Source organism: Micromesistius poutassou, assembly GCF_964030765.1.
Source record: "Micromesistius poutassou genome assembly, chromosome: 9".
Classification (NCBI taxonomy): Eukaryota; Metazoa; Chordata; class Actinopteri; order Gadiformes; family Gadidae; genus Micromesistius; species Micromesistius poutassou.
Genome location: NC_140279.1, coordinates 8528915 through 8540234, shown reverse-complemented (window position 1 = coordinate 8540234; position 11320 = coordinate 8528915). Strand labels below are relative to the sequence as shown.

The following is an 11320-nucleotide window of genomic DNA, read 5'->3' as shown; positions in this document are numbered from 1 at the left end:
CATAATACTTTATTGTTATAATCTTTTTCAAACTTTTTATAATTTCATAATTTCAAAGCAGCAATATGGTCAAAATTTGAGGAAAGTTTGAACTGTTTGAACTGTTTGTACAGGAAACTTTCTACGATATAGAAAAACATAATCCTGTGTGTGTGTGTGTGTGTGTGTGTGTGTGTGTGTGTGTGTGTGTGTGTGTGTGTTTGTGTTTTGCACGTGCTTGTGTGTGTTTTCTTTTTTTTTACACAGAGATGACAGCTGTATATTTAATGGTTCAATGGAAGAAGACGAGAAAGACAAAGCAAAACGGTGGACATTTAACCCTGACCCAAGCACACAACTCACCATATCTTTCACATCTTCTTACATGCTATAATGCTTCATAAAATATTCAGAGAACAGCACTTACACATACACACACTTACAAATACTCACTCGTAGCAAACACTGTATTCATAGCATCCCAAATAGAGCCCCTACTAATATTGCCGTCATCGGAAATGGCGAGGATGATGTTAGCTGCATCACCATGGTTCAATATGTTCACTGTGAGTTGCTGTTGTATCATTATTCCCCTTTATCTCTATTTGGTCTCCCAGAGTGTCTCGAAACAAGTCTGAGAAGAAACGTAGAGACCAGTTCAATGTCCTCATCAAGGAGCTGGGCACCATGTTGCCAGGCAACAGCCGGAAGATGGACAAGTCGACCATCTTGCAGAGCAGCATTGACTACCTGTGTAAGCATAAAGGTGAGGAACTCCAAGACCCAGCATGACCTTACATTGATGAAGAGTAGTGGGAGTTGCAGATAAGATCGGGAGGTGAAACATAATCCTGACAAATTCCTTTTCTCATTCTCTCTCTCCAACCCTCTCTCTGACACTCTTGTCCCTCTCTCAGAGATTGCTGCTCAGTCCGAGTCCAGTGAAATCTGGCAAGACTGGAAACCTTCTTTTCTTAGTAATGAAGAGTTCACTCAGCTGATGCTGGAGGTGAGTTTTATCCACTGAATGATCCATCCATTGTTCTTGGCTGGAGTCTAGAGCTAGGCAAGATGTTGCTATCATAATAAATGTAATTTCTTAAAATAGATATGGAAGTTATTCTTTGCGATTTTGATTGTGATTTATGATCTTAATCATGTTTTCGTTTCGTTTTTTTGTTTATATGTGAAGCACTTTGAGTCTGCCTTGTGTATGAAAAGTGCTATATAAATAAAGTTGCCTTGCCTTGCCTTGCCTTTTCATGGTTCAACATTTGATTTCGATTTTGATTGATTTAATGACTTAATGGAGCCCAAAATGGATGTGATAGCATTTTGGGCAGCATTAAATCATTAAATCAAATTTAAACCCTTGAAACATACAGTTGAAAAACTATAACATAACAAAGACCTCCAGTACCTCCATACTTAAATTGAAACATGTGATATGCTTACTTTTACCCATTCCATGTACTCCCAGGGGAATAAGTGAATGTTCTGAATGACAACTATTTACATTTATTTGATCTTAACAGGCTTTGGATGGATTTTTCCTAGCCATTTTGACTGATGGCAATATCATTTACGTATCTGAGAGCGTCATCTCCCTCCTAGAACACTTACCAGTAAGTAACACAGGCTGACATTGTGAATCCATAACCAAGCTAAGCAGCCTAAAATCAATTAATCTACCACAATATACACATGGCTGCTTCAATAGATTTGTAAATCATGTACACATATTGATTGTTGTTAACGAGTGTGTGTGTGTGTGTGTGTGTGTGTGTGTGTGTGTGTGTGTGTGTGTGTGTGTGTGTGTGTGTGTGTGTGTGTGTGTGTATGTGTATGTATGTGTGTGTTTGTGTGTGTGCACTTTTCAGTGTGATCTGATGGATCAGAATCTGTTGAACTTCCTGCCTGCTGTGGAGCACTCAGATATTTATAAGGCTCTGTCATCTCATGTCCTGGAGGGAGAGACACTCACGCCAGAATATCTCAAAAGTATGCACGTTAGTTACAGCCAAATATCTTCATATTCATCTCTAACCAACATCTTGTACGTTGTCATTAGCTGCTTCTTTATCAAGGAAAATGCACCATCAGATTAGGAAAATATCTAGGTTTTGGACCTGATTGAGATAGATAGAACTTTTCTAGGTGCGAGGTGTAATTAGAAACAAATTGAATGAATTATCAATGCGATTAATTTCCCTCCCCAGCCAAAAATCAGTTGGAGTTCTGTTGCCACATGCTCAGAGGTACGAGGGACCCCGAAGAACCACCTGTATATGACTATGTGAGGTTCACTGGAAACTTCAAGTCCTTTAATACTGGTGGGTCCGTCTAATGACACCAACAAATGCTTTACCAATCAAAATAACATTCCCTCATCAGGCACTTACTCTGATGTTGACTTGTACCCTTTAACCCCAGTGCCTGACTGTACTCGGAAGGGTTTGCTGCCGGGATCCCTAAACGCTGCCTTTGAAGAGCGAGCGTGTTTTGTAGCAACTGTGCGTCTAGCCAAACCACAGTTCATTAAGGTGACCTTCAAGCACATCTCACGTTGTGGTAACATCAACGATAACATCATTATACCTTTATTTCAGCAGTTCTAACATGATTTCTGTAAAACAAATTTTGAACTCACCTACCTCTCTTGATTCCACAGGAGATGTGCACTGTAGAAGAGCCTTATGTGGAGTTCACATCCAGACATAGTTTGGAGTGGAAGTTCCTCTTCTTGGACCACAGGTACTGGCGACTTATAGAGGTTCTGCTGCTAAATAATAATAATCATGCATTCAACTTGTTAGCACTTTTCTATTTATTCAAAGATACTTCAAAGAGTTGACACACAGTAAGCATAATGCCACCTTCAAAACTCTCAGAGCTTCCGGGAGTTTCGGAGGTTCCAGTTCATGTCACAACAATGGCTGCCAATTTCATTGATAGGCTAAAGTGAACTTTCAGCAAGCACTAGAGGCAAACTTAACACCCATTCTAACATTAGCATTATGATACATTATAGCTTACAATTATAAACATCACCTGATAATTTCTCGCTCATGTTCAACCATCGCAAGCAGTTCTAATAACTGATTAATCTGATTCAGCATAGAATCGCAAAGAGGTCCCTGCGGGCATCCATACTAGTTGTTGTTATGAAGTATAGTCTCACAAACAATCTGTTTTTCCGGGTTTTATGTCATAGCCTATGAACTTCTGAGGAGTGTTTCCTGAACGCTCTTATTTTGGAAGAAGGGAAGGTTTACGTAAAGACACATAGGAGGAGACACAGGAGTATTCTAAAGTGAATCCTATATTTAACCGGGAGCCGTGGAGGTTGTGAAGGACGGGGGTGTCCTTGGAGGCGGGTAGAGATTAGCATGCGGCCTGAGAGTTGTGGACGTATTGAAGTTTATTGAGGATTTTGTTAGGTGAACCTAGATTTGAGGTAATCTAAAAAAATACTGTCCGTTTGTCAGTTTTTGAGGACAGAGAGGGCCAGAGGTGGATAATGTTCCTCAGGTGGAAGAAGGCATTTATTGCTCTGGTTGATGTAAGGTAGGAACGAAAGAGTGGGGTCAAGGATGATTCCAATGTTGCAACCCTGTGTGCAGGGGGTGACGATGGAGCCATTGATGTTCAGTGAGTGGGTGGAGCAGGTGATTGAGTTGGGAGTGACGATTAGGATTTCACATTTATTGCAGTTGAGCTTGAGAAAGTTACGTTGCATCAATTATTTTATAATGTATGGCAGGTGGTGAGGGTGGAGGGGCTGGCTGAGGGGGTGGTTGTGGAGGAGAGGCAGTTGAGGGTCATCAGCGTAGCGGTAGAAATGAAGGCTGTGACGGCGGAGGATCTATCCAAGAGGAAGTACATACATGTACAGAATGACGAAGAGTAGGGGACCAAGCATTGAACTCTGGGGGACACCAGGGGTGGTGGAAGATATACAGATATAATGGAGATGTATTGATGTCGGTGCTGATATGCCAAGGGAATACTGAAGTTGTGTGAGGAAGATGGCATGGTTGATGGTATCAAAGGCAGTGCTGCTATCAAGGAGGAGAAGGATAGTGAGGCAGCCAGAGTCGGCTGAGGTATGAAGTATGTCATTGGTGATTTTCAGTTGGGGTGTTTCTATGCTGCCCTGGAGCAGAACTGTTTAGTAGTTGAATGCCACAGTTTCTGTATCTCAGGGGATTTTTGTTTAAAGCCGCTTAATACTCTCCACATTTTGGGAAACAACAACCAATCTAAACAACACAATACCACATTTTACAGCATGGCCTTATTGAAATTATTCAAAAAGTGTATTTTTTTTGTTAACTGTATTGTCTTCATGTGTTTTCTAGAGCTTTGCCAATCATAGGCTATTTACCATTTGAAGTGCTTGGAACATCTGGGTATGACTATTACCATATAGACGACCTAGAAACACTGGCTAAATGCCATGAACACTGTGAGTCTATTAATTTATCTTTGTTTTTTTATTTTAAAAATGATGCCGCTGGGTCAGGCTGTAAAATGTATTGTTGTTTACAGTTTCTAACCTAAAAGGGTTTTGTAATGGGCTACATTTGAATGCTATAAACATAAACATTTGATTAGAAAAGTTTGTCTGTCTGTCCTTGTAGTAATGCAGTATGGCAAGGGCAAGTCTTGCTACTATAGGTTTCTCACAAAGGGCCAGCAGTGGATCTGGATCCAGACACACTACTACATCACTTACCACCAGTGGAACTCTCGGCCTGAGTTCATCGTGTGCACACATACTGTCGTCAGGTACCGCCTATAACCCTCCCCTGTCCGAGCATGGCCTCCCACAGTCCCCCACAGTCTTCCTCACTCAAATTCTCTTCTCCACAGCTATGCCGAGGTAAGAGTGGAGCAGCGCAGAGAACTGGGGATCGAAGAAGCAACGCCCAAGATGGCCGTGGTTAAGGTGAGATATTCTACATGCAGTTGTTAACCCAATTATTACACTTTACGATAACATTTTCCCATGGGGTTGCTGTTTGACCACCCTTGTCCCCCCTTCCTTCCTCCTCTCTAAGCAGTCCCTTGATTCTGACTCTGAGTCCCAGCTCAACACATCTAGCCTGAAGGAGGCCATGGAGCGCTTCAACCACAGCAGCACCCCGTCATCCAGGAGCTCCAAGACCTCCCACACGGCAGCCTCCGACCCCTCCTGTAAGCTGTGTGTGTGTGTGTGTGTGTGTGTGTGTGTGTGTGTGTGTGTGTGTGTGTGTGTGTGTGTGTGTGTGTGTGTGTGTGTGTGTGTGTGTGTGCGTGCGTGCGTGCGTGCGTGCGTGCGTGCGTGTGTGTAGGGGTTGATGGTATAAACAGTATAGAAAGTACACCAGTATGAATTTGCCCTAAGGTATACATTATGGCCAAACCGTTCAATCAGAGAGCGCAACTGATCACTGATCTTTGCGATGTGAAGGCATGTTCGCGTGAGACTCCGTCACTCATTACGCGCCCACTCTAGTTCTTTCTAGATAACAGGGCTGTTGTGACAATTTAGTTGACGTTGAGGTATTTTCCCCCATTTTATTACAGAAACGGTCCACTTGTTCAAAACACAATATGTTTATTTGAATATTGCTTCAAAAAGAAAAACTACAATGTCACTAGTAAAATGTTGTGTGGATGAAGTCAGATCTTTGGGATAATTCTTGGTTTGAGTCAAACTTGGTTACAGCAGAGCTTCAACGTAAAACAGGTTGCACATGAGACGGGCCAATAATTGTGTAGTAGAAAGGACAATACTTCTCAGATAATTCGATTTGAGGTATTTTTCTGTGTCTTATATAATGGGTTACCCTGGAAATCCAGAGTTCTCGCGAGAGCACAATTTGAATCTGCTCAGTGAGTCACTCTGGGAATGAGCCATATGCTCACTAGTGGTGGCTCGTTCGCGAACGAATCAGTTCGATCAAACGACTCTTTAAAACAAACGAACCGACCTGATTCGCCGCTCTCGTTTGTCGTTGTTCGTCTCGTTTGTTCGCCGAGACTCGACTCCCAGCTCCACCCACTAGTCGCTGAGTCGCGCTGACTCGCGAGTCGCTGTTCGTTCACTGACTGTGTTTAGCAGTGAAGACTTGAGGACTGAGAAGTCATGAGAGTCAGCCGGGCAACAACATCTCGATTCCGAACATGAAGCACTCCTCAGCTAAAAGGAACTTAGTTAATGTTGTGTTGATTGTTGACTGTTTGCACCATTGCACGATCGTGATTTGTTTGAACGAGAACGAGGGAGGAGCCGAGTCTGACCAACTCGGCATTCGTGAACGTGCATTCGCGATTAGTTTGAACGAGAACGAGGGAGGAGCCGAGTCTGACCGACTCAGTGACTGAGAATCATGATTCACCACTACCGGAAATGCGAACGAACGAATGAATGAACGACTCTTCTTGGCGAACTGACCGACGCAAACTGATTCATTCAAACAAATCATGAAATCCACCACTAATGCTCACTCCCCGATTCCCCTGGCCCAGAACATTAACCAATCACATCGGTGTATCTGATATAGACTGGCCAAAAGCGTTGCTGTTTTACCGACCGGATACGGCAAGAGTCTTATCTATTGGTTAGCTCCACTGGTCTGGATACGTCATCCTTTGTATTCTTCTGATTGGTCGTAGTGTTATCCAATTGCGTGCAATGATATTTTCAAATGCATGCTTGGTGCCGCCCCTTGAGTTGGGCCATTTTCATTACTCGTTGCCAGACCCTACAGCTTAATAGATGGGGGTCTGGATTTCCAGGCTACTGCAGCACTAGTGCTGTTCAAGAACATGTGAAGAAAAACACACTCTTTAATCTGGATGTCCGATCCGCAGAATAGGAAAAGTCCATTAACAGATTCAGATGTTCAGTTATCATAAGTAGAGTTGTGATATATTTTGTCCTTGTTAAAACATTGACATAGTGGCCCTTATCTGAAACAAAGGCACGGCCAAACAAAAAGCAAATGTTGCTCAGTTTCCCTGCGGTCTAGCATCTCCTAGTGTCGCATCGTGATATGTACCGTAACCGTGGTCCTTTTCATTCATAATGTGAGGCTAAAGAGTGTATGTGTGTGTCCCTTGTAACCAAGCGTCCCAGACTCAGCTCCAAGGCGATAGGAGACCATCCATCTCCGTTATCGAGATGATGTCATCACAAAGGTCCTCAATCAGCAGTCAGGTTGGTCAAGGAGGGACATAATAGTGGATAACAAAATATATCGTTGTAGGGACATAGATTTAATTGATTTTCATAGATTGCAATTGACTGTTGGACATTGGATAACCTAAGGTTAAAATATTGTTGGATTGCAGCTTATTTTGTCAAGTTTTGTGTTTATTATTTAATCTCTATCCATCAGCACTCTATGAGCTCCCAGACCACAGGACTCAACATGGCTCCATCCATGGTGTCACAACCAAAACAACAACAGCAACAACAAAAACATCAACAGCAGCAGCAACAACAACAGCATAATCAACAACAGCGACACCAGATACAGCCTAGTGGCCAAGTAAGGAACTCAATGGTGCAATCTGTGCATGCGTGATAATAAACACAGCAGGCTCCACATAGACTCGCTGCTGGTGAAAGCCGTCATGAACCACAATGTCAAACCCCTGCGTCACACGCCTCCCTGTAATGACTGCACTCTAGCGGCACATCATGTTCCACGAGCCGCATCAAATACAATTATAACAACACTGGCCTGGAGGGCACTTTTGAATCGAAGTGCTGGAGAACGAAAATAAAGGCAAGGGGGGCAATTTTAGCACATGGGAACTCAAAACATTATTTGTGTGTCTGTCACTGTCTATGCGTGGTTCACGTGGGTGTGTTTGCTGTGAGTGTGTGCATGCGTGTGTGCATGCGTGTGTGCTTTTGCTTGTGTGTGCGTGCGTGTGTGTGTGTGTGCCCCCAGCAGGCGGTGCTGCAGTTCCCCCAGCAGCAGGACCCTGTGCAACAGGAGCCCACGCAGCACCTGAAGGATGAGCTGGAGCAGCGGACACGTTTGATCGAGGCCAACATCCAGCGGCAGCAGGATGAGCTGCGGCAGATCCGGGAGGAGCTGCAGAAGGTGCAGGGCCAGAACCTCCAGGTGAGACCCATCCGCCACGGAACTTTTCCTGATCACTGTGTGACGTTCTCCAAGGTTGCGTCTCTTCACAATAGGGAGGACATGAGGGTCAATGAGCTCTTTGTTTACCAGTTTAACTCTTCCGGGGAGATGAAGCCCGTTTTGTTGCATCAAACTACAATCCGTCTGGGCTTGGTGTTATATTTTTAGTTATTCAGATTCAGTTTTATGAGTTTTTTATGTACACACTGTACATCCAACTTCATAAGAATAAAACATAACATATGAATGATTATCAAATAAAAATAAATGAAGACAGTATATCTATTTCTTAAGGCTGGCTTTATTTAAGCTTTCACTGTGGGTATACCAATGCTTAATAACAAGAGCAGAGGCTATCTTGAGCCCAGCAGTCTCCATGCTATCTTCTATCTGTGGTGGTGTTGATGTTGTGTTTGTTGTGGTAGATGTTCCTGCAGCAGGGACCAGGGGGACTGAACCTGGGCGGCGTGCAGATCACCCAGGACGGGCTGCAGGGCCAGATGGTGTCTACAGCGGGCCTACAGAGCAGCTTACAGCAGCAACACGCTGTCCAACACCAGGCCCAGCCCCGGAAAAGCCTCCTGCGAGAGCAGAACACAGCTCTCCCGCAGGTCATACACAGCCTGACCCTTACATTCACCCTGCCTACTTTCAAGCCATATTCATTTATTTACATATGTGGCAACCCCCAACCCTAAGCTCTCTAAATGTTGATAACAGATAAATCATTTGATTATAACAGTATTATTACTTAATATTTTACTTTATTTAGTATTATAACAAATAATATTTTTATGAAAAGATTCACAATTACTGTCCGCAGTAGGTCAAAGGAATCACCAGGTCAAGTTTTAAAATATGTAACCTTGGTTCATATTTTTGGTTTGGAATGCCCCGCTACTAGCAGCTGTGTGTTGTTGTGTTGTAGCCTCAGCAAAACGCGCTGCGCCCGGCTTCACTGTACAACACCATGATGATCGCCCAGCAGGGTGCGAGCCACATGGTCCAGTTGGCCACCAGCCTGTCCCAGAACACGGGTTCCAGCGCTCCCACCTCCTTCCCCGATGAGCGCCTGGGCCAGATCCGGTACCCAGCCTCCCTATGAAACCACTCATCTTATTGACCTGGAAGAAGCTGGATTTATGTCTCATTAACTATGTTAATGAGGGGAAAGTGAAGAGCGGATTCTCTGATACACTGTGTATATTTTCCTATGACCAATTGAAATGTATCAATGATATGATTTTCGGATATATATTTTCCAGTGAATTCTGAATTATTGCAGACACTAATAAAAAGTGAATGGCATGAAAAAGTGAAAAATAGATGCAATTAAGATTCAACCCCCGCCCTGCTCCCATCTCCCCTCTCTCTTCTCCGCTGTCCTCCTACTCACCCGCCCCCCCCCCCCCCCCCCCCCCTTTCCTCTATACCTGGTGTTAATGTGTGAGGCGACAATGGTCTTGACTCGTCCTCCTCTCCTCCTGCCAGGTTCCCGGCGGGCCAGCAGCTCCTCACCAAGCTGGTGACGGGCCAGGTGGCGTGCGGCGCGGTGATGCTGCCCACCAGCGTGTTCATGGGTCGAGTGGTGACAGCCTTCGCCCCCCAGCAGGGCCAGACGCACACCATAAGCATCTCCCAGCAGCAGACGCAGGAGAAGCAGGGCCAGCCGCCCCAGAGCACGGCACTGCAGCCCACGCAGGCCCTGGTGGCCGCGCAGCAGACCCCGTTCCTCCAGGTAACAGAACAGCCCTCTAAAGCATCCAGAAGTCAAGGACAGAATTTAGATGGATAAAGTTTGCAAACAGTGTACAGAAACTGGGCCTGCACTGGAAAAACAAGGAATGAAGAAATCCACTGGGGTCCAGTGGAGTTCAGACTGGACCCTACTCTGAACTCTGAACATTCTCCTTGCGCTCATCTGTTTGTCAACTGCAGGTGGTTGCATGGTTACACACACCTTTATGTGATAACGGTGTGTGTCCCCGTTCAGTACATTAGCATTAAGCTAGCCTGCTTGCTAGCCCCAAATAGCTTCCAGGTTACATTAGATATTCTTAGATTTTTTTTCCCCCCCTCTCCAGGCTCCTCGGCTGCTCCACGGCAACCAGTCCACACAGTTCATCCTGCAGGCAGGCTTCCCGCTGCAGCAGCAGGGTGCGTTCACTGCCACGCTGCAGCAACAGCAGCAACAACAACAACAGCAGCAGCAACAACACCAACAACAGCAGCAACAGCACCAACAACAGCAGCAGCAGCTACATCAGCAACAGCAGCTACAGCTACAGCAGCTACAACAACAGCAACAGTTACAACAGCAACAGCAGCAACAACAGCAACAGCATCGACATCAGCGGCCCTCCCACAGGGCTGGCAGTCTGTCGGAGAGATCCGCCACGCAATAACCGGGGGACAAGGACAAAAAATCCCTAGGTTGTTGCAGGTAAGGATTCTTTGGGGATTTGGACGTTCAGCATTGAGAAGCACAAAGGCAACAGAAGGGGAATTGAGTAGCAGGAACTTTGTTGGTTTTCTACCAAGATGCTTTGCTGCGTGACCTTACTCCAGAGATCCCCGGGGCTCAGCCTTTTGCATGAGCTGCACAGGGTGGCTGAGAGAGGCCATGCGACTATGCCTCATTACTCTCTCCCTAGAGGGGTCTTGTTTTCATGGCGACAGGTGGGCAGACTCCCAGACTGATGGACAGACCACACCACCAATACCACCATCTTTCCTTAGTGTGTGTGTGTGTGTGTGTGTGTGTGTGTGTGTGTGTGTGTGTGTGTGTGTGTGTGTGTGTGTGTCTGTGTGTGTTGGTGCATGCATGCTCCAGTGAACCTATCAGAATGAACTGGCGTCGTGGCAGCGGCTCACAGCAGGCCTGTTGTTTGATCCATGGCACATTCTCAATAAGACTCAGAAGATATTTTTAAGAATGTCATAAAGTTGACTTTTAATATAAAGAAAGTAACGTGTAATATAAGATGTAAATATATGGTGAAAATAGAGAGAAATATTTTATATGAAACTGAATAAATGGCACCCCAGGACTTGCTCGTAAGTCATTCCCCCAAAACACGTGACTAGCTCGCTAGCTTTAACAATAGGTTTGCCTAGTCTGTTGGAAGACTCTAGTCATGCACAATGGGCCGGGTAGGTAGATAGACCAACAGGTGTAGTTTTATTCGGGCAGA

General features: G+C 44.9%; 1 protein-coding gene across 1 annotated transcript; it reads left to right on the top strand.

The window, feature by feature from the left end:
* Positions 1 to 274: 274 nt before the first annotated feature.
* Positions 275 to 10531, top strand: clocka (clock circadian regulator a; the record flags this gene model as incomplete). Its single annotated transcript, XM_084473555.1, has 19 exons — positions 275 to 306; positions 597 to 745; positions 897 to 988; positions 1515 to 1604; positions 1860 to 1980; positions 2199 to 2312; positions 2413 to 2522; positions 2651 to 2733; positions 4341 to 4447; positions 4623 to 4770; positions 4855 to 4930; positions 5043 to 5178; positions 7098 to 7186; positions 7368 to 7520; positions 7932 to 8105; positions 8552 to 8737; positions 9055 to 9212; positions 9618 to 9864; positions 10211 to 10531. 19 exons carry the CDS (start codon positions 275 to 277, stop codon positions 10529 to 10531), a joined length of 2586 nt encoding a protein of 861 aa, XP_084329681.1.
* Positions 10532 to 11320: the final 789 nt, after the last annotated feature.